This window comes from Thamnophis sirtalis, unplaced genomic scaffold (assembly GCF_051295495.1).
Source record: "Thamnophis sirtalis isolate CommonGarterSnake01/CBP01778 unplaced genomic scaffold, rThaSir2_p1.2 scaffold_11, whole genome shotgun sequence".
NCBI lineage: Eukaryota > Metazoa > Chordata > Lepidosauria > Squamata > Natricidae > Thamnophis > Thamnophis sirtalis.
The window spans coordinates 45775926-45803541 of NW_028261391.1; the positions used below are offsets into that span (position 1 = coordinate 45775926).

The 27616-nt window shown below is 36.3% G+C and overlaps 1 protein-coding gene across 10 annotated transcripts in view; it reads right to left on the minus strand.

Annotated features, from left to right (window-relative positions):
* Positions 1-7959: 7959 nt before the first annotated feature.
* BTRC (beta-transducin repeat containing E3 ubiquitin protein ligase) overlaps positions 7960-27616 on the minus strand; it is a 188833-nt gene continuing 169176 nt past the window's right edge. For 8 of the 10 annotated variants that reach the window (XM_087725738.1, XM_087725736.1, XM_087725743.1 and 5 more), the window contains 4 exons: positions 25399-25509; positions 21970-22048; positions 16954-17147; positions 7962-12282 (listed from right to left, as the gene is read on the minus strand). In XM_087725738.1, the coding sequence (XP_087581864.1) occupies positions 16986-17147; positions 21970-22048; positions 25399-25509 (352 nt within the window). In that variant the 3' untranslated portion in view covers positions 7962-12282; positions 16954-16985. Of the gene's footprint in view, positions 12283-16953; positions 17148-21969; positions 22049-25398; positions 25510-27616 lie in introns of all 10 variants that reach the window. The other 2 variants (XM_087725735.1, XM_087725739.1) reach the window with 2 other exon arrangements.

Consider the following 27616-nt stretch of genomic DNA (forward strand, 5'->3'; position numbering starts at 1 on the left):
AAAATATGGTACAAGCTTGGTAAAAAGAAGGGGAATTGCCTGGTTGGGAGCTGCGCAGTCATTTCAGTAAGTTATGAATAGAACTTTTCGTGAGAAAAAGAAATTTGAAGGCAGAAAAAAATAATAGAACGTTGTAAATAAACTCCTACCTAAGACTGGAAACTCCCAGGCTCTGCCAAATGACAGACAAGAAGGAAAAGTTATTTACACTGGAGCCAAACTAAGTAAAGAATGGATGTAAGAAGAAAGATGCAAGATGGGTAAGAAAAGTTTTCTTTTAGATAACTTAATAAAAAGAGGACCCAATCACATGATGGACAAAGCGAATCTTATTAGGTATTTGGAACTGCCCAGCCCAGAGCACAATTAACTATCTCTGTGCTTGGATGTTAACTGCTGCAAGGAGAAGAATGTATTGAAGCAGGCTTTTTTTTTTAAAATGACATTGCATAAACAAATATCAGACTCACATTCTAATCAACCAAGCTTGATTAAACGCCACAGGAATCTATGTTTAGTCTGACCTAAATAATGTTGCCATGTTCTTTCTTACCATTCCTTGGAGTTTAAGCATGTTTCTTGACCTGTTTCATTTGTGTATGATATATACAAACACAGTGGCATAGTATGTGCCCAGTGGTATATATACATACAGAGCACAACATCCACAGCCAAATGTGAATGATGAAAATAGGGATGAAATAAGCCACTTAGCTATTCCTTAATTTTGGATCTTGGTTTATTCCGTTTTGGACTATATCATCCCATGGCTTTCCAAATCATCTATAATTCCAAAGTCACATGGAATCTTCAAATCACTTCCTGCAGTTTTTTTCCATCAACTGCAATTACTGAAGATTTTCCTTAATTTGGAGCAGGAAATTAAAAAAAAACCTTTCTTCTTAAACACTAACATAAATCTTAATAGTCCTCCCAAATCCAGGAACAAAAGAAAATCTTACTTCCCGCTATATATGGTTTAGGCCAGTGATGGCGAACCTATGACACGCGTGTCAGTGCTGACACGCGTAGCCATTTGGGGTGACACGCACAGGATTTCATGCAATTCATCCTCGGCTCCTGCACGGCCGCCAAGGATGAAAGAATCTGTGCTGGAGGAACGGGGGGACGGGACGTGTGATCTCCCCCGCCCACACTCACTTACTGTATCGCCGCCGCCCCTTTCTGAGTGCAGGGGCTGCTGGTAAGGCGTGCGTGCCATGCGCACACACGTCATCAGTGCGGCGAGGGAGGACCCGCAGGAGAGGAGCGCGGGAACAGTGATTAGAACAGTGCGCGCCTCTCTCCAGTCAGGCCGGCACAGAGAGTCTCCTCCTGTACTGGGACTGTCGGTTACGACCGCACCACAGCAGGGAACAGCGGAGTGCCAACGGGAACTGTGAGTGCCATTAGCAGCCCTCGCGTCACTAGGAATATTCATAGCAGGGGCGGGCTGGAGCGGCATGTTGATGAGGACGTGGAGCTGGAAGCAGCCGACTCCACAGCCCTGGTTCACGGCACCCCAAACAAGTTCAATAATATCAAGGGCAACATACGAAATCGACTGATGAACAAAGAAGTTACTAAGCAGGTATGTTAAATAATTTGTTTTTGGTTTATTAAATACAATTATATATTGCAATTATACATTTTTGTAGTTTAAACTATAAATTGCGCAAAATTATGTTTTTGTCGAAGTGACACACAACGCGAGTTATGCTAGATTTTTTGCCGATTTTTGACACACCACGCCAAAAAGGTTGCCCATCACTGGTTTAGGCTCACCACTTTGCACCCCTGACTTACTGCTTGTCTTGGCCGATCAATTATAAGTTTCAAAAATGTAGATACTCAGTACAGGGACAAAAAATTAGCTTACTTCTGCTTTAGATTTTTAAACATGACAGCAGTGGTGGGTTCCTACCGGTTTGAACCGGTTTGGCCAAACTGGTAGTAGCTTGGCAGCCTGGGTTGTTGGAACTGGCAGTGATCCAGGCCTGCCACGCTTCTGAACCAGTTCTCCTGGCAGTGCCGTAGGCAGCGCCATCTTGTTTTTGCTTCTGTGCATGCGCAGAGCAATTTTAGCTGTATTGCTAAAGTGACCAGACTCCCGATTTTGGCGGGACAGTCACGATTTCTAACAATTTGTCCCGTGTCCCAGGGCGTTTTTAAAAAGTCCTGATTTTCTGGCTTCATGTTGAAAGCGCAGTGGATTTGCTTAAGAAATCCTAACCCGGGCAAGACAAAAGACACTCTGTCTAACCCTCTCTATGTATCAGTACTTTCATTGAAGATATTAAAACATTAAAGTAAGAAAACGGAACCCCTCGCCCCTTTTACTTACTTTTATAAGAAAAGATGACCCAGTACCATAGAGGAAATTCTTTGACTAGAGAAGTAGCGACTGTTCCTTCCTGGATTTCCCAGAGGGGAGGGGCACGGAGGTTGGAGGTCGGCTCGTGTGGGAAAAATGGTGGCAAAGTTTCTTTGAAAAATATTTCCCTGGGACTAATTTCACCATTTTAATTTGCTCAGTTCTTTGTATTAACATCTACATCATTCTGGATTGACTTGGAGTGCCTGCCTGCTGGTAAGTGAGCCGGGTTTTTTCCTTTATTTTTTTAATGTATTTTAAAATAATATTTTATTTATTGTGCATAGGATTTTTTTAAAATAGTTTTATTCTGTGTGGATTCTTTTTTTAAATTGTCTTAGACTATTTTAAAAAAAGATTCTATCCAAAATAAATTGAAATAAACCATTTAAAAAATTCTATGCAGAATACTTTGAAATATATTGTGCATAGAATTTTTAAAAATAGTTTTACTTCAATTTATTCTGTGTGGATTCTTTTTTTAAATTGTCTTAGACTATTTAAAAAAAGATTCTATCCAAAATACAAAATACCAGCTGCAGTTATTCACTTAAGAACAGTGGAAAGAAAGGTGGTATAATTTTAGTGACCAAAGTTACAATGGCATTGAAAAAAGTGACTGATGACCATTTTTCACACTTAGCGACCATTTTCACACTTAGCAACCATTGCAGCATCCTCATGGTCACGTGATCAAAATTTTGATGTTTGGCAACAGATTCGTATTTATGATGATTTCAGTGTCTTGGGGTCATGTAATCCCCTTTTGTGACCTTTTGACAAAGTCAAATGGGGAAACCAGATTCACTTATGTTACTAACTTATCAGCTGCAGTTATTCACTTAAGAACTGTGGCAAGAAAGGTGGTATAATGGGCTTAGTGACCAAAGTTACAATGGCATTGAAAAAAGTTACTGATGACCATTGTTCACACTTAGTGACCATTTTTCACACTTAGCGACCATTGCAGCATCCTCATGGTCACGTGATCAAAATTTTGATGTTTGGCAACAGATTCGTATTTATGATGGTTTCAGTGTCCTGGGGTCATGTAATTTTTTTTTGCTCCAAATACAATTTTTATTCAAGCCCCCCCCCCCCCCCCCCGGGATCAATGGTGTCCCTCTTTACCAATCTGAAAATATGGTCACGTTATTGACCTTATTGCAGATGCGCATAGCGTCCCTGAGCAAACAGGCAGTAGTCTCTGCCGGAACCCACCCCTGCATGATAGTATTATTCAATAATATATTTTGTCAAGAAAACTGGAAGATTCTGAAGAAGCCTGAAATAGCCTTAGGCCAGTAAAGGGTAGGAACCATAATTTGAAATTTGTTCCCTCCCACTGTATTTATCTGAATTATACCTTGCTATCTTAAATCCTCTGACAGAGATCATCTACTTTAATACTGAGTGAGAGGAAAGTCTACTAATCTCAAATGACTTAAATTGAGGCAGTTTTTTCTCAACTTGGGCCCTCCAGATGTTAGAATTTTTCACTTCCAGAAATTATAGGCAGCAGATCTGACGCAGCTGGGAGCATAGGACTAGAAATAAGGCGACAATAAGGTATTTTGACTCCACGTTAAAGAAACTCTTCCTGTGGCCCTTCCTCAAAGTTGATAGGGCCCCATAGTTGCTGGCATCTGTTTGTGTTGCTCCCTCTTTCATAAATTATTCCTGGCACTTCACTTGTAGCTCTTGATATGCTTTCCTCCCAGCCTATATTGCTTGGAAATGCTGCCCTAGTGTTCCTCTTGCTGGCAGCAGGGCGATGGCTGCTGCTCTTAAGAGGGGTGAGGAGTCCTGAAGCCCCATAATTGGATAGAAAGGGACACTCTATAAGGGTGGCCTCAGGTGCCTCCTCCATATTCGTAGACTGTTTGCATAGATTTGCTCTGTTTCCCAATTGAAACACTAATGTTTTGCAAAATAATCTTGACTGGCACTAAGAGGCTATGCTGCGAGATAGGGATCTATGCATTATGAAGTAAGGGAGGTGTGTAGATAAGCCCTAAACACTTAATAGATACAGAATGTTTTTGACAATCATACTCAAAGCATTTGCTAACCACATGTTGCCCAAAGGCCTCAGATTCTGCTTCTCTTCAATACGAACCTTGTTGTTTGCATTGTCACATTATACAACACAACTCTTGTCCTCCAATTTTCTGGCATTTTAAAGAGTATTTCCTACAGGGTGGGTCATTCTGAGTTTAAAGAGCAATAGGAATGGCTGGTTTCAAAGAAAATTAATTGCTGCTTTTATATAGAATAAAATTATTTCCTTTCCTTAATACTACTTGAAAATATCCAAGCAGAAACTAATTTAGGTATCGTGTGACTGTAACCATTTCCATGTTCTTCCATTTTGGAAGAACAGAAAAAATATAGAAGTAAACAGCTTTGTTTAAAAATAAATTATTTTTAATATATAAAAATAAATAATGGCATAATAGAACCCCTAAGCATAATTCATTTTGAAATTCTGTGCAGAAGTTTCTTTATATGGAAAGATTTGGTTGGGTTAGTCACTTAACTTCATGTAGCAGGAAGACTTGACATTTCAGTATTGAAAGAATACTGTTTCCTCCTTTCCCAGCACATAGATTCTTCATTCTGCTCATAAAAGAATCACTGTATACTTATTGTATTTTATAGGGAATGGAGGGAGCTTTTGCAGAAAGTGATAATTCTGCAAAGGTAATATATTACTTGCTGGTAACTGGTAACCCCGCCAGCTATTATAGCTGTCCAGTATATCAAATGGCAGGCAAGGAATCTGAATCTGTCCTTCTTCTCTTCAGTCCCAGAATAATTATACTTGCATGCAAACATTTATGCACTCCTGGCTCTTATTTAACTTTGTACCATATCAAGGTTGGTCATCTTCTGTTCCTTAGAGATTTATTCAGATGCACAATTTCACAGGTGATATTTAAATTTCAAACAGTACCTCAGCATTAATGTTGAAGAATGGACTTTATAAAACAGCCCTCCCTAACTTTGGGTGATAATCTCCAGTTGTGTTGGACTTCAACTTCCCCCTATCTTTAGCTTGGCATACATCTGATTGAGTTGGGGAACTTCAGCTTGAGCAAGGCTATTGCAAATTTAAAAAGAATGACATTGGTTGGGAGAGGGAAGAAACTAATTTACCTGGTTTTGGCATTGCACAAACTTGATTTAAGAGCTGCGGTAGTGCAGTGGTTAGAGTGCAGTATGGCAGGCTACTTCTGCTAACTGCCAGCAGTTTGGCAGTTCGATTTTCACTGGCTCAAGGTTGGCCAGAAAGGAATATATGTAAAGGACCAATAGACTCATTTTATTGGTGCAATATTCTTGAAGGTTGGTTTCAGAAATCACTTAAGAGATTCTCACATAATAAACCATTATTATTCATTGATTAATGAGGTACAATTGGACACAGGTTACAATAGCTGAATTCACATTAAGCCATAAAGAAGAAAATAGCAATAACACTAGCAATAGCCCTTAAGACTTATATATCACTTCACAGTGCTTTACAGTCATCTCAGCAGTTCAGAGAGTCAGCCTATTGGCCCCAACAATCTGGGCCCTCATTTTACTGACCTCAGAAGGATGGAAGGCTGAATCTCAGAATGTGAAAAAGGAAAGATTGCTCCAATATGTTTGAAGATATTCCTGCTTGATAATCCGCATAGCTGTGAAATATTAGGACTGATTGACCACGACAGATTTATTTGTATTTTCAAAGTTCTTATTAATTCCATTTCTAATCTTCATATTTTTCCTACTTTCTAATCAACCACATGACTCTGCATTAAATTTTCCTAGTGAATTAAATTATAAATGTTCTGTTTTCAAGGATTTTGTTTCTGGGCATAAATATGGCTAGAACAATCAATTTTATATACTGAAAATCTGCTATTGTGAAGTTTTATCTCCAGGACACTTAAATAGCACCAGCACTAGCAGTTAGACTTACATAGTGTTCCTTAGTGCTTTACAGCACTGCCGGGGCCATTTATAGTCATCATATTGCCCCCAACAATCTGGGTCCTCATTTTACTGACCTCAGAAGAATGGATGGCTGAATCAACCCTGAGCCTGTCAGGATCAAACTTCTGCCTGTGAACAATTAGAGCTGGCTGCACCCACTTCCTCGTGTCCACGTGGGCACAGCCAGTAAGTGGCGCCCATCCATCCACACTGGCCTGAGTCATCCTAAACCAGGAGTGTCGAACTCAAGACCCACGGCTGGATTCGGCCTGCAGGGTGCTTTGGCCTCGATGGCCTCCTATAGCCCTCTACCAGTGAAAATGGGGCCCAAGGGGCCAAACCCACCCCAGCCATGCCTCCTCCCCCCCGAGGTCAAACACAACTCTGATGAAGTCCTCAATGAAATTGAGTTGGACACCCCTGTCCTAGATACTCAGGAAAATCCTAAGAAAAATTAAATAAATGATGTGTGCTATAAAATAGAAGAAGGGGAGACTGACAAGGACCTAGAAATATGTGATTCAGAAGGATGATCTTACTTCCTTTTATGGGGAACTTTGAATCAGTCTTGACTCCTGATGATTGTTGATATTTTCAGAAGGGTCTAGACTCTAGGACAACTCATAGCAGCCAGGTCGGTGTGGCGAGGTGGGCGCAAACAGGTGGATGTAGATAGGTCAATGCAAATGGATGGATACGGGGAGTGGGTGCAGCCAACTTGACGTTGTTGACTTGGCACTGTTCACTCAGTGTGACCAAGTGGGTGGGGCCAAGTGGGTGTGGCTGGGTAGGCAGAACAAGTTGCACCAACTATTTAAGCAAAAATCATCTATGCATGTATCCAGAGACCCCCGTTTTGCCTAACAAATTGTTCTACTAATTGGCTTCTAATACCCATTTATTTTCTCTCCGCATTAATGTCTGTAAATATCTTGCAATAGGCATTAGAATATGATTAAGTCTAAACCTCCAGCCACTGACTTGTGCGATCAAGTATGTTATGTAATGTCCCTTGTTAACTTACATAGCTGAATGTTAAAAATAAAATCTGCAACTTTGGGCTGGAATAATTGAATTAACTGTTCCTTCTCCTATTTTAGAAGTAGATGCTCCCCATAATAGTGAATCTGCTTAAAACTATGATCAAACTTTCTATCATTGGAAAAAAACCATTCATGAAAATTAATCTGAATTATATATATCAAATTTGAATATGTACGCAAACAGAAAATGTGTAAAGAGTTAGGCCAAAGTTGAAATTCTGAAGGGGATGTGACTCAGTGAAGATAGTAAGAAAGTATAATCTAAATAATTCTGGATCTTACATGTTTGTATCAATAGCATTATTTAAATAGCTGCTTTTAGGATATCTTCCAAACTAATGTGATATTTCAGTGAAATATCTTGTAGAATCCATTTGGTAAATATTTTCTGTTTTGAAGAATTTACCATCTCTACTTATTCCAGACAGTGTAGTAGGTTACTATAATATTAATAAACGACACATTCAAGGGGAAAGCTGTTGCAGGTCAGTGCTACAGCATTTGGAAAACACACTTTTCATTTAAGATTCCAGAAATAAAAACACTTAGAAGGTTCACAGCTTAATCTTGTCTTTATATATATATATATTAACAAGTTATTTTTAAAAAAACCACACTTGTTATCATGACCCTAGCTCAAGTGAACATTAGTACATAAACTACACATCACCAAAACATAATCACAAAAATCCCAAAGCACTCACCAGTTCTAGAAACTAAAAAACAAAGAGCAGTTACAAATAAAACCACATCTTTGCTTGCTAATCACCTGTGTATGAATTCTTTGCATTTCCTGCAATTGCAATAAACATATATTGGTCTTAGAGATGTTTGTTTTCAAACAGGAACAAGCTATTAAAGACATTGCCATGATTCTGTTTTAACAGATTTGTAAGTAGCATCCTAATTCCTTTGTTGTACAAAAAATAAAATGATTGAGAATTACATTTTTAGAGTGAAGATATTAAAAAGGTGTATTATTATATTCTGTTGTGTGGATTAACAGCAACTTTCCTTTTCCCTTAGTTAGATTAGCCAAACCAATAGATAAGGATTGTCAGGGCTACAATTTTAAAAATATCTGAGAAGCATAGATTACCTGTTTCCTATTTAGACAAATGAGAAGTTTGAAGCCGTCATTGTAGTGAATGTATCCTTAAAAGCATACAAAATAAATGTGAATGCTTTGATCAAGCAGCTTTAGTTTCTACAATCCACCTTCATGATTCTTCAGTTTTATTTTTCTGATGCAGTTTCTCATAGCCATAGTAGTTTCACTATGCCTTGCTCAACATTGAATGTTGTCCTAAATCATGAACATATATGCAAATGAAGATTGGATTCATTAGTGATTTGATTTTTTTTCTTTGAGCATTAAATGTTGTGCTTTTTTTCATATAAGTCAACCTATGAATCACATGTACCTTTTCAAAAAAAGGTCTCTAATATTCCATGCAGATATTTCTGCATCTAGAAATGTGACTGTACCAGACAATTTGCAGGCATTCCAGAAAAAGCATCATAAAATATTACATAGCACAGACACTTATAAGGTTTATCAAAGGTCCCATTTCTGAGCTATCTGGTACCACTGAAGGGCCAGTAAATAATTGTAGTTACTTGAATGAGCACTGTCACTAAAAACAGAAGAGTTACAGCCCAATTACATTTTGTAAAACTAGGCTATCTCTTTGATATGTAATTTTACTGAAAAACAAAACTGTTACAAAGTCTTAAAAGGCTATGGCTTTGAAAGCAGACAGACACACCAACAGAAATTTCCCTATGGTGCTGTATAAAGGATGAGTTGCATCTATGTAGGCATGATATAAATCAGGAGGTAGCCAAAATTATTTTGTCAGAGATGCCACTTTCTGAATGTGCATTCCAGGCATCCGAACCCAGTTCAAGTCAGCATGAAGGGGACAACTATTACTATTGTTGGTTCAGTTCAGCTGGATAGATGAAGTCAATGTCAGAAAAATGAAGGTTGAGGATTATCTAGATATAGTGTGAAGAAGAACTCTTTGGAAGGTTTTCTATTTCAGGAAAATAATCATTTGATTATTTAGGAAGGGAAATAAAATTATGTATAGCCGCAATGTTAAAATGCATCACATAGGCTGCTTAAAATTTAAAAAAAAGTTTTTAAAGGTTTTCCCAAACAAAGATGGCAGCAGGAAATTACACACAGACCTCCAATTCTCTTCATGATGCTGTTACTAGATGTATTAGAATTTCACTCAGAAAGAGTAAAATCCCCAAACGTTTAATTTTGGGAAGTGTGAAATCCCACAACTCATACAGGCCCAAAAAGATTGATATCTGTGGGACCAGAAAAGAGGAATAGACATGAAGCTTTTTCCTTAGTCTCTTATTTAATCAAAATAGATTTTGTTAACTGCATAGTGGGGTACTTATCCCATTCTAATGTAATAAACATACATAAATTCTTAATATAGTCCTTAAAATGCTCAGCTTCCCTGATGATGGAACAGTGAAAATGGCTCAGCATTATTACAAGGGATTCCTTTATTCAGCTGTGTCTCTAATTGAACATTTTTGTTTTAAATAAACAACTGCAAGTATTAGAAATACAAATTTTTATAGTAAGAAGTTTTCTTATGAGTAAAATTTAGTTGTGCTCTAATTTGCTTCCACTGTGAATATACAATTCACAATTCCAAGTTAGTATTCATTCCAAAGGAAAATTCACTTTAGATATGTGAGAATTACTTATTCAGTCAATCCATTTAATGTTTTGAAGAGAAAACACAAGGTGGAATATTTAGAGCCAATGAACCACAAAGCCTTAGTAAAGGCGTTGTAAAGGTGGATATTCAACAGGAAGTTTCTTTCAAGTTCATGCAGGGTGAAGTTGAAAGGAAAAAGTCTTACTTTTGTGGCCACTTCCATGGCAATGAATGATTTATCATCACTCCATCCAAAAAGCTCAATTTCAGCTTTTGCCTTGAAATTGAGACTTTATAAAAACATATTTTATACATCAAGATTATCTGGCCAGTATTTGGTTTGTTCAGAAACAAACAGCACTAAAATGTTTGGGAAAACAGCAGGAAGGAGCAGGACTGAATATACAAGCAAAGTTGCACTAGTCACCTCTTTAAAACTCCACCAGGGAGCACAATCACACATGCACAAACACTGAGGGCATTCAGGAGAGAAAACATTGTTTTGAATCAGTGCTTCCCAACTTCAATTTCCCAATTTTATGCTGGGACTTCAACTCCCAGAATTCCCCAGGAGATCCACACATTAAAGTTGTGGAGGTTGAGAAATGCTGATCTGAAGATGAGCATAATTTCCTGATATTCTGTTCTGCATGTCGTACACATGGCAAAAACTGTAGGCCTTGTACATAGGAGAACAGTGATTAATGATTAAATGGTAATAGTAAGTTTCTAACCATAACTTAATTCTTTCTTCTCCTCTTGCTATAGGAAGTAATTAGTGATAGCAAAAAAAATCTGAATTCAAAAAAATTATGTTCTAGACACCCTTGCATATTGGATTAGCATTTTTCCCAAGAAAACTAATGTCTCAGGCTATACTTCCTTGCTGATTGGGATCTGGATAATAGATCATATATGGGATGAAAAAACATAGACAGAACCAGCTGCCCAAATATTCTATGTTCCCATCAACGTATGATCCACTGAGTTTGCTACTAGTAATTGTACTGCTGCAACTACTACTCCAGCAACATAAGCATTGTGTTTTCTGGAATTTCACACTTAAAAACAAACATTTGCAAACAATTCAGCTGTTATCTTCCAATACCCCCAGTTGGGGATGGTGACTGCCTAATGGCCTTATCGTGGGATTATTTAGAAATAAAGAACAAATTTATTTTTATCTCTAAGTCTGCACTAAATACCTTCAATTCCGCCTCCCAAACACACTTTTTCTCTTCCTACATAAACTGGGCTTCCAGCTTAAAGGCTGAAATGTGTTGTAACCTCAATTATTTTATAAGTTCCTTTCCAATTAGCTGGGAGAATACAAAAATGTCAGTTCATTCACAAATGATTTAACTAGGTTTGTAGGAAGAATAAGATATTTTTTTTGCAAGCATTTATTTAATATAGATGTAGGAAAAATGTAGGAAGCTATAAGTGTGTAGGCAGCTCTGTAGATTCTGTAACAGTTTGTACTATGCCTTCCTTAAATACGGCATCCATCAAAACAAGGAAATTGATGATCAATATACCTCTCCACTTAAGCAATACTAGACTTAAAAATAAAACTTATATTTTCATTTACTAGCATCTCTCAGACTAACATTTGATACAGATAAATAAATGCAAAGGTCTTAATTGAAATCATTTTAAACTCCCATTATGACCACTTAACTAGTTTCCGGCCACCTGGGCCTTCATTTGGCATTAACTTGGCAATTCTTTACAGTCCAAGGCCATCTGACAGTGAAAGCGAGGGATCCTCTATATAAGTTTCAAAAGTTAGAGGCATCAGCCCGCTGTTCCTCTCTTACTTGCTCATCAAAAGGGATCTCCCAATTGAATGAATGAAGGTAATGATTTTTCTGCTTAAGAGCAAAGCAAGAAATTCTGACATATTAAATATATTTATAGGAAGTCATCACAGGGGTTAAGAATTGTTGAGGGGACTCATTGTGAAGAGGGAAAGTGTGCACATCAGTCATTCAGGAAAGATAAAAGAAATCTTTGATATAGCAGCACCCAAGCAGTCAGCTGTGCTGAGAAGAACTTGTTTGAGATCAACTGCGTGAGAACTTGGTTCCAAAAGCATCTGAGAGCTTCTGTCTCTTCAGCAATATCTGTTTTGAGGATAAATCTTTTGCCCTGGCATTGGCAGATCATTTAAGTATTGCAGCTCAGTCTGAGGGGAAAAAAACAAGGAAATAATTATTTGTCATGTATAATGTTGTAACTAAAACTTAATTTACATGCTTTACAAATTAGAGAGGACTACATCATTAATTTTATTTGAATGAACATTTATATTTCTTTTGTACATTTGTCATATTAATCGTGGTATATGTAATGGATGAACAGCTCTACAGAACTGAAAAAAATACATTTTTGGGGTACTGAGGAGTTCTGTCTTTCTGCATTTATATGTAATGCCTAAAATATACTGACATAAAAATCATGTGTACAGTTGAACGTGCACGAAATAAATGTACATACAGCTCTGTGAATGTGATATAATGGTGAAGTGTATACCTGGAACACAACACTTTTGGGTTCTAATTGTCAGTTATTTTTGCGCAGAATAGATTTCTGAGGAGAAAAAGACTGATAAACCCAAAACATAAATAAACGAATGAATAACTAAAAAGAGAATTAGAAAAGACACCATCAGCTTGTACTGCATTTATTCAACCTCTCTGCTGCAGTCAGAATGACAGGCTGAGGCCTGCAGATCCTCTTCAAATAAATGTTGTATTATAATATAGGTTTAATAGAGATCATAAATGATTGCTTTGGATGACTGATATATTAGACTCCATTCTTCCATCTATGAACATTTGGAAGTCATAAGAGTATATAAGCTATTGTTCATCACAATTTCTATGATTCACACAAAACAGATGAGTTTTTTTTAACCTAAAAAGGCACACTTGATTGTGAACACATTGGAGATACGTCTGCTAAGCATTCTTGTTCAACACAAACCATTCTCATATGTTTGCCCAGGAGGAGACCACTCTAAGGTGTATGGTTAAAACTGCTGGTCTTGTGAAAGTGACAAAAGATACCTTATCAATGAACTAACAAAAGAGTAATGGCTGCAATTCATCTAATTTGAGAAAGGCTTGTTGATACCAAGAAACTCTGACACAAATCTGGAGTTAGGTAAAAGTGGGGGGGGGGGGAGGACTAAAGCATATCCAAATGATTCAGTTCCATTCCAATTAATTGCTCAGTTCGGGGGTGAGGAAGGGAAGTGCCAGATTGACATTTCAAAATAGCTTTGAGAAGGAAGGAAACACCAAGTGGTAAAATTCAACAATGTATCAGAGACAGCTGATCACAACCCACAAGACAAAGTTTAATGATTTTGCATGTGAAAGTGATGCCAATTAGACAGGGATGAAAACGTCAAAAATTTGAACAACCTTTAAAGAAACATCTAACAGTGGAAAATGACACTCTTTGAAGAGGCCTCTAGTGGTAGCTACAAGGTTAACACGGGGAGAAGAGTGGGAGGAGATAGAAAGAAATCTAGAATATGTTCAAGGAAACAATTAAACTGGTTTATGCATTTATAGCCACAAAATTTGAGAATCACTAACATTATAGCTTTTTAAATTTCTATGCTGCATTCATAATCCAGTGGTGTTTGAGAATTCAGCCACTGTGATGTTCCCAAGTGGATACTGAGGGTTCTGATATTAGGTTACTGTGTTACCCTTTCTTTGTGTGAATTAGGATATGGTGTTCATGGTGACAATGGAATTGTGCTTAGGTCCCAAGGAGGAAAAAAGCAAACCAAGGATGAGGGAATGATATAAGGGCGTAAGCCATATCAAGACAAAGGGGGGGGGCAGTAGAAGGGGATAAAACAAAGGCATCTGACCAAGAGAATTGGAAGTGATGAACTAGAACTGATGCTGGCCCTAGTGGAATTCTCAGTATTCTATCTGTTCTGGGCTGCAAACATTTCTATGTTTGCTTGTTCCCACAGTGAAGCAAGATGACATTAACAGTTGGGTGCAGATGCCAGTCATGAGATAGCAAATGACTGACTCAATGAATCTGTTAAAATATCCTGCCCAGATGAGCTGTGATGAGATACACTTTGATTCTACTGTAGTTCTAAATTTGAACCTACAACTGGGTGAGGGATTTCCTAATGGCCTATTTATTCAGGTACCATGTAACTGAATGTAACTTGTTTAATGTAATTTGCACTGTCTGGTGTCTGTGGAAAGGCTCCAAAGTCTTGCACACTGCCAGGAGCTATAGAAGGTTGATATAAGAGTTTCCGCTTTTTTGGGTATCTGCACTCCCTGGACCTGAATAAAGCAATAGTGAGCTACCAAACCACAGCAGGCATTGGTAGTTAGTATATGTGTTAGTGGTAAAAAGGACACGTCCATTACTAAGTTGTGTCGAACTACCCTCCTATGGAGCCATGAATATTGGTTGGCATGGCAAGTATTTACAAGAAAAAAGGACATTGTTAAACTCTTCCAAGAAAAGCAACATGGGTTGCTCAGCAGGAGAAAAACACTGCCAGTTTCATTGGTAATTGTGCATCTAAAACTATGGCTGACACTATCACCCTACATCAGCATGCCTGGCTCTACTCCACAGGTCTTATGCAGAAAGCAAAGGCATGCATTAAAGACATGCTGTTTGACAGAGAAGGACTCTTAGTAGTAAAACTGACGCTATCCTCAATTAGATTCAAAAACCGGCTTATTGTTTAGTGCACAGGCCTGGTTCTCAATAAGGGGGGGAGGACTATAAAGGATGATATGCATGGTACTTTCTAAAGGAGCATTGAAAGGCTTCCATGCTTTAAATTGAAATCTGAGTTTCTGTGATATGTTGCCATACTGAGAGGAAAATGGTGTAGTTGGGATCAGTTTTCATCTCTGGAATGTAAATTGTTTCCTATCAGTCAAAAAATTCCATACGGTTTCTCATATCCAAACTTCCCTTCCTTGAAAAGGGACACTAATTTTCACCAATGGATTTAACATTTTTCACCCTTGTCTGAGTTTTAAAGTGAAGATACAAGCTTATTGGCTTTCCTTTGGATTAGATATTGCCCTCCTCCATGGTTCTCTAAATCTACAGCTGTCATAATAGCTCATTTGAGATTCTATGGAATAAAATATTATCTTTCCTTGGATCATTTTTTTTTTTGCTGTTCTTGACACTTAGTGGCACCACCTTTTAAGTGTTAGGTATTGTGCTTGACCTATCATCCAATGTCAACATAGAAAATTATTATTCTGTGTTAAATGCTTCAGATCACATGGCCCCTGGCATATTGCATTTCTTCCATACCATTGCTCAGACATATGACTCTGATTATATCAGATATCATCTGTGGATACTCTCAAAAGGAGAAGCTTTTACATATAAAATGTAAAGCTATAAAAGACATACCAATTTCTGCTCTTTGGTTGTCCATACACCCTAGATCAGAAAGTGGATACAATCTTGGTAACTACAGAGTTGAAAGCCAGACATAATGGGGGAAACGAATCCTGCCAGCATGAGTCATAAAGACCATTTAAGTATATGGGGTCTGGAGTATAAAGGCCTGAATCAAGGCTGGTATCTTGGAACCAAGAAAGCACACTACAACATGCTTCTACATTACAGAATGGTTACAGAAGCATGACTGAGAGTTAAGACAGGTGGAAGGCTTCCACTTTATCTCCCTTTCCAGGACACTCTATCACAGACCTTGTGTTCTTACTGTCACATATACTTTGGTTGCCAGTTTACATCAAGGTAATAGAATAAATCACCATCAACGATGCATCTTGTCTTCCCGTTTTGGACCCCAGAGCTATTTAAAATGTACTTTTTATAAGATATATTGAGTAAATTATCTTGGATATCCTAATATCTAGGATCTCTATGGGTTACCAAGAGACTTCTCTTGGTATTAACTGAAGAACTCTATGGGCTTCTCAATGAGGTTATATACACTGACATTAATCAATGTGATTACTGATAGCCTAAATCTCTGGTCTGCTTGAATGCTATGGGCAGCATAGTTTCTGATGAATCAACTGTGGTATCAGCTAAGTCTCACAGAAATGCCTTTAAGTGGGAAGAGATGTTTCTGCGAACTTGCCCTGAAACACAACATGCCTTTGCTGAAACAGATTAGGCAAACAAAGTGCTTCCTTATGGCTGATAGTCCAAATTTGCAAACTACTGCACAAATGGTCATTCATATAAGATTAAAGTACATTTAAGTTGAAGTAGGCAGTTCCTGAGTTTAGAACTGCCTATTTTGTTATTGCTGTAGTATTTGAAAAAGGATGGATGGCCCTAGAGGTAGATCTATTAAAGATGGTCAAAATTACCTCTAAAAATCTGAGTTGTACTTTTGTGAAAATCAGAGTGATTACAGTGAAAAATCACATATACATTGTATATAGATTTTGGTGTATGGAACATGGTATCCAATCCAAATAATCTGTATAACAATCTTTATGTTATGTTCTTTTAATACTCTTACGTTCTTGATCTGAGGCCTATCTCCTCCCCCTATCCCTTTATAAATTCCAATTGAGAACCTTTGCTATGAAAAGGATTATTATGGCACACAAGGATAGTACATTATTGTTTATTAACCATCTGGATAGATTTTTCTTAGACAGAAACTTCAATGAGAAATGGGATGGCTGGTTGTAAAAAGTGGTTAATAGGATGACCATAGTCATCTTTAGAGAGTTCAGGAATGCTCTCATTCAGGAATTAAATCTTTAGATGCTGTAAGCGACAAGACTATTTATATTCCTGGCCTCCCCATTACACACCCTGATGTCTCCTAGAGTTGTTTTGTCTTTACCTGTGCAACCGTAATCTAGAGTATAGTACCATTTATCTGGATATGTAAGTATATGTTCTGGATGGGGAGCGGTTCGATTCTGCTTGTGTAGCTGGATCATTCAGGAAGTCCCAGATAAGGATAGTATCATCATGTGAGCTGCTGACAATTTGAAATTCATCAAACTGGAGTCGAAAAACTCTGCCAGAATGTTCCTAGACAAAGGAAAGACAACCCAAAGTCAAACTTTTCCAGTTATTGGATAAAAATAAAACATATTTTGTAATTATTCTATATTTCTAAGGGAAGTAGATTTTTTTAAAAAATAGTTTCACTACTGTTAATAGATAGCCCAAAACATAGCTCATAACTTCATTACTTCCACTGGCAATATTTTAAGGACTGAATATTCTGAAACTAGAAGTTTTGTTGCTTGGACTTTTATGACCGTGCAGGTCTTTAACGATAGCTTGCAAGAACGTTTCAGATCTTTCATGAGCCCAAATTTATTAGATTAGCATGAAATTTAGAATAGATTCCTTACAGCAATAACACTGTTTTTCAGGCTCTTGCTGCAGGCCCCACTCCCCCTCAAAGAGAGGGAGGCACTTTAATGAATAGCAGAGAGATGTTGCATTCATGGGAAGTCCAAAAGAATTCTTGCATATCATTTTCAAAGTCTGAATAGCCATAGTAATAACTGCACAGTACTTATTTGCTTATCTAACATTCACTAGAATTTTGAGGAATAATTGAATACGTGTTACCTAACAGATTTTCAAGGCATGGATAGTTAAAGAGAATGTTAAAAATATGTTCGCAATCTAAGCCTACTGTAAATATCGGCATGTACCATGCATGTGCAAAACAAAGTCCATTTGGGCTATTAAAGCCTCAGCTAGTTCAGTACAAAACAGGCAACATATTTCATATATATTTGGTTCAAGCACAAAACGAGCTATTTTGGTTCAAGTACCGAATAAAATACAATGACTTTGGATAAAAGAATTCTGAATGCCCTGTTCTATTTTAGATGACATGCTAGAAAGTTGTCATATCTTTTGATTTCCCCAGTTTGGGGAAATACAGTAGAAGACGTATCATGTCTCTCCTGCTATTGGCTTAGGACAAGTGATGGAGTTAGGAGATAAAAAGCAGGCATTTGTGGACCATATAGTACAGCGAGGGAGCCATTTTGGATCTGACTGTGGTTGGAGAAAGATACTGCTTTCAAAGAGGAAATTGTTATGAGGGATTATTGGACTCATGGTGAAGTTATGGTGATATATTAAATAACCGGTTACTTGTCTTTAAGACACACTTCAGCCTGAATCATTTATAGTCAGGTTATTCTTTATAAAATCAGTTTTGCAATTTATATGTGGGTCTCTCTCCTTTCTCCTTGTTTCCCCAAATCTATCTGTCCGTCCTCCAAATAATTATGATTTATTTGAAGGGAATTGCTTAATTAGGTATGCTCATGACACACATACAAAGGTCTGGTGACTGTACTGGCCAGATGGCAGTAAAAATGACATCACTACCCCTGAAGCTATGATGCTCCTCCCACCCTGCCACTATCTGAAGCCTGGAGGGTGAGCTAGTGCTGGTTTTTGTAAAGAATCTTATGGGGAATCCTGTTTTCCCATGAGTAGCTTGATATGTAGGCCTTCAAAAGGAAAAGCAAAAGGAATACTAGATGAGAGACAACAGTATATTGTAAATACTAAAAGTAATAGCAAATGTGTGTTTTGCCCCTTTGTGAGGGTGTGCTTTTCACACATATCTTAGTCAGCAAATATTATCAATTGTAAATACAAAAAAGTACAATTAGTACACGACATAACCTTAGTAGGCATGTGTGCATTTTGTGCATACTCTTTTTTCCTGAGATTTAGGAGGCATTTATATAACCAGTTAGTCTTCATTTACCAAAAAATCCTGAACACTTTGCAGACAGAAGGACAAAAGAGCATGCAGTGAACGTACATCCTCTTTTAAATTCACCAAGCCCTTAATTTGCTCATCTTTCCGTTGCCAAAATGTTATGCTCAGCTATTTGAAAATTAGATCTTTTGGAGTTTTTGAGTAACAATGCATTTGAAAAGTATTCATTCCTTGGTGGAAACTTCAGAATATATTTAAAAATGTCACCACTGTATGCCGGATGGCCTGCTAAGCACACTGTGCCTGCTCTTCTGCAATGCTGACGTGGCCTATGGTGGATTGTGCTACAAAAGCATGTTTGCACTTAGTGGTTTGACCTGTTTGCTGCAATTCTTGTGTGTCATTAGCACTTTGTTTTTGCTGAGTAAGGTAGTATGCATGACTGCACTTTTTGTTCGGTTTACAATGTAAATGTGGCAGTGGGGCTGGGAGAATTATTTTGTACTTCCCAGGGCGTGGCCTCTCTCCTGGACAACAATACATCTTTGTTTTATTAATGTTCTCATTCCACCAGGCAGAAAGTGTAATTCCTTTTTATTTGTTTTTGGCAGCCAGCTGATAGCAGGATGCCAAAACAGGTACATCTGCAAATGAACTGTTGGGGTAGAAATCCATATTGGTCATTTCATGCAAGGTTAGATTTAGAAGACAATTTAGATTAAGATGAAATTTATTTTAAAATATTTTTGAAAATTACCCCATTTGTGTCAATGAGTTGATTGGAATTCAATTGTTTCACCATGATGTCCTATTGCCCCGAAGGATGTAACTGATTTGAAAAGGGTGTATGAAAGGACAAGGTCTCTATAATCTTTTTCTTATTATTAGTAAGGAAAAACACTGATCTAGCCCAGTAAACTTTCCTCACTTTTCTATCAATTACTATATACCAAGGATGAAAAAAATAATATATACATTTGAACCTGAGTGCAAGGAAGGCACAAGGCAGCATATGGAAAAAATGGCTTTCATAACGAGAAATTTCAGAAATATTTAATTTTTCCCTTTGCCAATCTTTTTGCAAGTTGGTTTGCAGGTAGCATAGAGCATGAATTGGTACATCTTATCTGTTCACTGGCTCTAGATGAAATTAAGAGAGCAAGAGGCTTGTTTCTATGACTAAAACATTTAAAATGTATTAATGTTTTTTTAACAAAACACATGATCCTTGAACTGGTTTAGGTTTCATTCTTTTGAACCACAGCCACAGAAAACAATATCATAAAATGTAACAAAACATATTTCCATTTTGCACTCATGCTTAGTATGTTGAAAGAATACTGTTATTCTGTTTCTGCATGTTTTTATTCCTGCTTGATTACACTAGCCACTCTGTTTTTCCAACATACATTATTGAAGGTACCCTCTTTTCTTGGCCAGCAATTCATTTTCTGCTAAAAATGTCAAAATATTCCTATTAGGAACAGAATACATAAGAAAGAATTTGAAGCACACTATAATAACTGTGTTAATGCCTGCTGTTGCTAAAATCTTGGTCCTTTCATTGGTCTCATTCAAGAAAACATATGTTATATTTGTGCAATGTACATTTTATATGGACTATTCACACTGCCTAAAAATTGAACAAGAAAACAAAAACAAATACTTTGTTCATTGGATAACACACATTTAATTTCAGATACCGAAGACAGCACAACAATGGCTAAGATACTTTCCCAAATTGTGTAAACATCTCAAAACTTAAATGTTTCTGCCTATCCTTCCTTGGATAAAAGTAGGAGACAACTTTAATGAAGCAATGAAATCTTAGGGTTTGTTTACCTTAGCAGCTTAGCCATGAGCAGCAGGATTCACAATTCAGTCTCAGCTGAAGTGTGAACATAATCACTCAAGGGTAATGGGTACTGACTCCCCTAGCACCTCATTTATGCTTAATGAATTCTACTCTGCTTCCCACACACTTAAACCTCCTCTCCATTAGAAGACAAAACAAAGTGGCTCTTTTTCCCACTTCCCTTCATCACTTGTAGATGATAAAAATATATTTCGGCATATTGGGCAAAAGCTACTGATCTGGTCTATGAAATTTGACTTCTGATAAAGTGGTTTACTTCTGTACAACAATGGATATACATTATTCTTATCACAGGAAGAAACTTCAGAAGAAGATGGGTCAGTTGATCTCACCACGCCTGCAACAAATGAGCCAAACCTAAGCACAAGACCCAGGCTAGAATAATTCCCCTCCAGCCTGCGACCATCTGCCCAGGACTTGATCTAGATTATACAGAAACTTATCCTAGTTGTGTGGAACTGAACTAAATTATCAAAAAGCTGAAAATAACTATTATGTTCTAAAATAGAGTATTTTAATAAGAGCTCAATGTTAAGTGGCTGGTCTTTGCATCCAAATCAGATTTGATAAGCACCAGCTAATTTTTTTTAAAAAAAAGTTAACAGTCTTCAGTATAAATCTTTGTGGGGGGTGCCACAATACAGGAAAGAATTATTGCTTATATGATTGGCTACCCTTGCAACTTGATTGTGGGAATTCTTTCATTTACAGGCATTTCGTTCTGGACTCCAAATTTCACTATTTCAATTTTTTTATTTTGCTTCTGGAATTTGAATAGTAATATTCTTTTTGCGTGCCACATTGTGGGGTAATCTCTTTTATAATTAGGCCTATATATTTTTATCTTTACTGCATGGAAGTCCCAAATTATGGTATGATGCCACCCATCTACCTTAGAATTCATCAGAATTCTAATACTAGGGCCACTGTTATTTTATATATATTTCATCTATTAAAATCTCAATCAAAACAGATGTCTTTTTTTGTGGATGAGCCAAATTTCAATCCAATTTTTTTTTTGAACCACTGTCTTTTGGTCCAAGATCTAATTAATCTGGATTTAGTGAAAATACTGAAAAATAATATATTAGATGGAAAGAATTTAGCAACTAGTGTGCGGTTGCTTCAGTCAATCTATCTAAGACACTAAAGGAGTTGTAAGTTTACATTGCCTATTAACTCCTCTTTCCTGTTCACCAAATTCCATTTCATTATATATTAATGAAATTTCATTATATATTAATATTAGAACACAGTCAATTGAAAGCTCTTACCACAAGAGTGCGCAGGCAGAGGGTTCCTGAGGGAGCACGGGGATCAAGCGCAGCTAACAGATCCCAGACCTTAATTTTTCTGATAAGGAAAAAGAAAGGATACAATTACAATTGTAATTACCTTACAATATAAGGTAAAATTAACTGCCCTCAACCCAACTCAAGATAATGATTAATATATATACCTCAATGAAAACAATCTCCTCAAAACTATAAGACAGAAGTATATGAAGTATAAATTTCTTCAGAAATTTGCCTCTCTACTCTAAATCTCCCCTTCTGCCTACATGACTTACTATGCTATTAGAAAATAATAATAATAAAGGATGCTAAAACTTAGACTAATGACAAAGAATGATCAAGCTGTGTAGCTGCTCCATGTAATTCCTATAATTAACCATGTGGCATTAAAAAGCCCAACTAGAAGCACCTTCAGCAAAGACTAAGTCAAATGTAAAAAGTTAGTGGCGGGAAACATGTTAGACTAGGACCCACATTCAAGCTCCCTCTCAGTCCTAAAGGTTTATTGTGTTACTTGAGGCCAGTCCAATCTATCTCGCATGGGGTTTTTTTTTGTGGGGAAAACTAGTAGAGTACTATGCTTGCTACCTTGAGCTACTGGAAGAAAAGCAAATACATAATACATAAATGTGTGACAAATCAGATATATTTGTGTGATAGCTCTTAGCCGTGATCCTCATTTGATTATTCTCATCAAGTCACTGACTCAGATCATTACAATAACAAAGACAAGTTTTAAATAGGAGAAAGAAGTTTCTTACTAAGAAACAGTCAGTTATTTTTCCTTATTCAAAAATAGAGGCACAGAGCAGGAGAAATCTGTTAATTTGTTTGGCTAGGGAAATATAATATGAAATTTCTGATTAACCTAGTTAGTTTTATATGTACAGCATAAGAAATAAAAATTAAGAGATACTAAAATAGAGGAAAATATGAATATTGGAATTGTGAGAAAACACTGATTGTTCATTATCTTGATTCTTACTCATGTGAAAACAAACTGCAGCAAATTTGCACTTTTAACCCTTCTCTGAACACGGAACAGCTCCTTCCACTCCCTTTATTTTAATGGTGTGTAAGAATATAGAGAGGGTGAATTCAAAATGATCATAGACAATAACCACTTCTATTCAAGAAATAAGGGACAAAAATAAAGCTTGAAATAATATATTTCCAATTTCTTTTGCAAACTCAAGTTAACTATACTATTGCATAGTACACCTGGTATGTCAGCATTTCTGGTTAGTATTGATGAGAGTTTTGTAGATTTTAAAAGAACATGTTTTCTGTGGCACTTTTATTTATTTGTATCCCACATTTATTAATTTTACAAATAATTCAAGGCAATACACCTTCCTCCTCCTGTTTTCCCCAAAACAACAACCCTGGGCTGAGAGCAACTGGCCCAAGGCCACCCAGCTGGCTTTCATGCTTAAAGTGGGACTACAACTTTCAGTCTCCTGCTTTCTAGCCTGGTGACTTAACCACTACACCTACGTTGGCATTCTACAGTAGCTTTCTGATTTGTTTGAATAATTGTTTTGACATCTAAAATTGCATGGTCTCTTTGACATTTTTGCCCAGATTAGTTTCTTCCAGATAACCTGTATATTATTTTGCTGTGCACTGTAGCTGAGTCTTCAACAGAACAGTCTTCTTTTTCTCTGTTCCAATAATAAAGACAATGTTCTAGAAATAAGATTTTTTTCATCTTTCCAAACTCATTAAAAGTATACATGGAAAGATTTTAGGTTGGATGGCTAGCCAGTTGGACGAAAAACACGAGATTTTGTTTTTACATATCATAACAGCAGCTAGACTTTTGTATGTAAAACGAATGGAAAGGCCTACAGAAGAATGGATAGTGATGTTAATGAAATTGGCCGAGATAGCAAAATTAACTACTTTTACTAAAGAAAAGACTTTGTCTAGTTTTGTTTCTACATAGAAACAACTTTTGGACTTTTTGCTTGAAACTGAAAAAAAAGCTATATTAATTTTGGGATGTGACAAGTAGAATTGTTTATTATTATAGAAAGTGTATATTATTGAACTTTAGATCAAAAGGTTAATGTATTTTATATTGCAAGTGTATCAAAGAAAGTTGAAACCTATCTTTTTCTCATTTTTCTATCTTTTCTTATTCTTTGCATCTTTCCCTTCCCATCTTTTTTCTCTTTTAATTACTTTTTTCCCCAGTTTCCTATTTTATTTCTTATGAAAATTCAATAAGATATATATAAAAAGGTATATGAAAACTTCATGTAAATTAAGCTGGTCCACATCAATAGATCTAGCAATTCATTTCAGAAAAAGAAACTTGAGTAATATAAATGTAAATGTATATAAATGCAACCAAAATAGCACTTAGACTTACAGTCTATATCGCTACTTAGTGCTTTACAGCATTTCTAAGAGATTTGTAGAATCAGCATATTGTCCCCAACAATCTGGGTCCTCATTTTACTGACCTTGGAAGGATGAAAGCCTGAGTCAACCTTGAGCTAGTGAGGATTGAACCCCTGGTAGCAGAATGGGACAATTCGCCACAGCCAGGTCACTGTGGCCCTCTTGCCTGGCCAACTTACTGTGGGACAATTCACCATGGCTAACTCACCATGGGACAACTCACCACAGGACAATTTAAAAATTAAATTTAATTATTTAAAATAAACAAATAAAATTTAATTTTTGTAATTCACATATCATTTTGTCTCTCCTTTTGCGTCTATTCTTTAATTATTCCACTATTTCTTTGATATTAGTGTAACTTTTCTCCCGCAGCGGGTTGGCTGCAGCAAGTTGGCTGCGGCGAATTATCATAGACCCCCTGGCAGTGGACAGAGTCTACCTACAATACTGCATTACAACCACTGAGCCATTACAGCCAGTTAAGAAATTATTATTTTAGAGGACAGTTTGTAACAGAACAGCAAGTTAATCAGTCTGTCACAATGAAAAGCTGATTCTGAGTTGAGAACCTGCAATGAAGTTGAATTTGGGTTTTATAGGTACGTTTTGAAAGCAATTGTTTAATGGGCATAAAAGATCAGTAGGAAAACATGAAATAATAGATGCAATACAGATAAAAATGATATAAATGCAAATTAGATGTTTTGAATATTCCAACAATTATATATAAACATTATCTCATTTTTTGCCCATCAATGAGAATACTAAAAAAGTTGATTAATAACAAAGTTATATTACATTATATACATTTTTTAAATCTACTATTAAAATGAATCAAATTGTTTTCTTTTTTGCAGTCCACTTTTCAGGAAGATTATTTTTTGATGAAGTGATTTTTCAAAAGATATTTTTAAATTTCTAGTTTTCAGGTTTTAAGTCAGTTTAGGATAAACAAATAAGGTATTCATGAGATATGTATCTCTTCATGACACTCACCCATCATAGGCTCCACTGACTATCCTCTTGTTATCAAAACGAATGCATCTCACTAGTTCCTCGTGGCCTTCCAAGACCCGCAAACAGGCCCCACACTCAATGTCCCATAACCTGTTGGAACACAAGAGAAATAACCATTTTATTTTTAAAACTCTATAACTGAATTATAAATTGCAAATTGAACCTGCTTAATAAACACTTAAGTGAGGGAATTTGAATATATCTAAATTTCTATTTTGTGTCTGGGGGAAAAAAAATCAATGTTTAATGCAAAAGTTAACTTTTTTCTTATCCAGCAATTTCAGAAACAGCTGACATGATTTAAAGTCCCTATTGGAATTGCTATTAGGACTAAATGATGATAATACATAATTGAATCCAGATAAATTGGCCAATAGTAGTCCATATGAGCTTGTGATAACATTTTCATATTAGACAATAGTATATTTTTTTGCTGTAAACTGAGTTTGTTAGTGGAAAGAGACTGAAATGTGAGTTTCCTCTACAGTTACATCTAAAATGACTATTCTTTCTTAAAACATTCTATTGTCAACCTGGGTAAACTTTTTAGCAACTGCCAAATTGCATTGCATGTGATGATCACGTTTGGAGTTTCTTCACAAGCATCTGAAATTGCATCTGTTATTTTATAAATGAAATTGAAAGAAAGAAACATATTACATCAATTGCAATGGCAGATTCATAATAAAGTGAAGGTATGAAGTTATATATGGATCTGAATATATGCACTTAGAATGCTTATAGTTCAGTATCCATTATAAAACAACTAAAAATTGACTTGTTATTCATATGAATCTGGCATAACAAAATCTATAATTAGATGTGCATACCAGTCATTTAAAAGAGAATACTAAAATTAGGGATCTGTAATTCAAGTCTATGGGACTGTTGCCCTAGGGAGCAGGTGCTGTTATGGATAAAAAGACAGTTGTTGTACATTTTATGATCCATGGAATAAATGGCTATATAACTGACTGAACTAAAAGTATCTCTTTGTGAATAGTTCATTTTTACTTCATTTCTACACTCTGAAAGTCCTCTGAAATGCAGCTTTTAGGGTTTATAAGGTATTTGTGGGAATGTGAAGAAGCAAAAAGAATAACTGGAAGAAACCTAGTTACGTAAGAGAGATATTCAGGAGATTTTTAAGCAGATGGAGTTCAGTTTTATCAGTTGAGCCTATGGCAGAGCCATCTTTTTGCTTTAATAGTCTCTCTCCCTATAAAATAGGTTTTAACGTTGTGGAAAAATGATCAAGATAATTTTTCTGACTACAGGGCCATTCTTGCCAAAATGCATATAGGGAAAGAATTATCATATCCACTTCAACTATTCTAAAGGAAACATATAAAGATAGTTTGTGATGCTAGTCAAAGTTAGTGCAGTGACATAAATTCTAGTAGAGTGATTATGATTTTATTAATAGCTCATGTTTGGCCCATTACCCTGCTCTTTCTAGCTAACTCTGAACAGGAACTGTAGTATTAAGTAACATCGTCTAGCCATTCATTCCTCACATTTGGCTATGCTCACTGAATTCTGGAGAATTAAATTTCATTCTGCTTTTGAGATTTCAGTGTCGATTCTGTTAAAAAAACTATAGTACCTATTAAAGAAGAGTGAGGAAGTAATATAGAATACTAAAATTATACTCAAAAGGTTTACAACCCACTTTCAAAAAACAAGAGGGATAGGAGAAACACTCTGCAAACAAATGTTTGAATATTAACTCTAAGAAGCATATAGGTCAACTATGCATTCAACCTGAATTCTGTTGAGATGCAACTGCCAACTGCAGCAAAATTCCAACGCAAGGTTTTTATTCAATGTAAGCAGAAATATAATTGTATTCCTCTTTAAATTTATTACCATATTGACATTTATATTAGTTTATTTTACTGTATGTGGTACCTCTAGTTGCTTTTCCAAGATCCACAATATTTAACTGTTTCTTGGTTGGGTTACTACTAGTGTTTGTGTTTTCCCAATTTTATACTTTTAGGTTTATCCTGTTTTATTCTTTTTCCTAAATAAAAATGATAGGCAAAATCTACTGTTACACTTCCAAGATCGTAGCATCAAACAAACTTATTTCACAATCTCTGTGACATTAATTTCAGAGGATTACACAAATAGAAAAAGGATGAGCCTAATGATAAGAGTTACTAATAATGCTTATAATTCAATGACTGAGTTA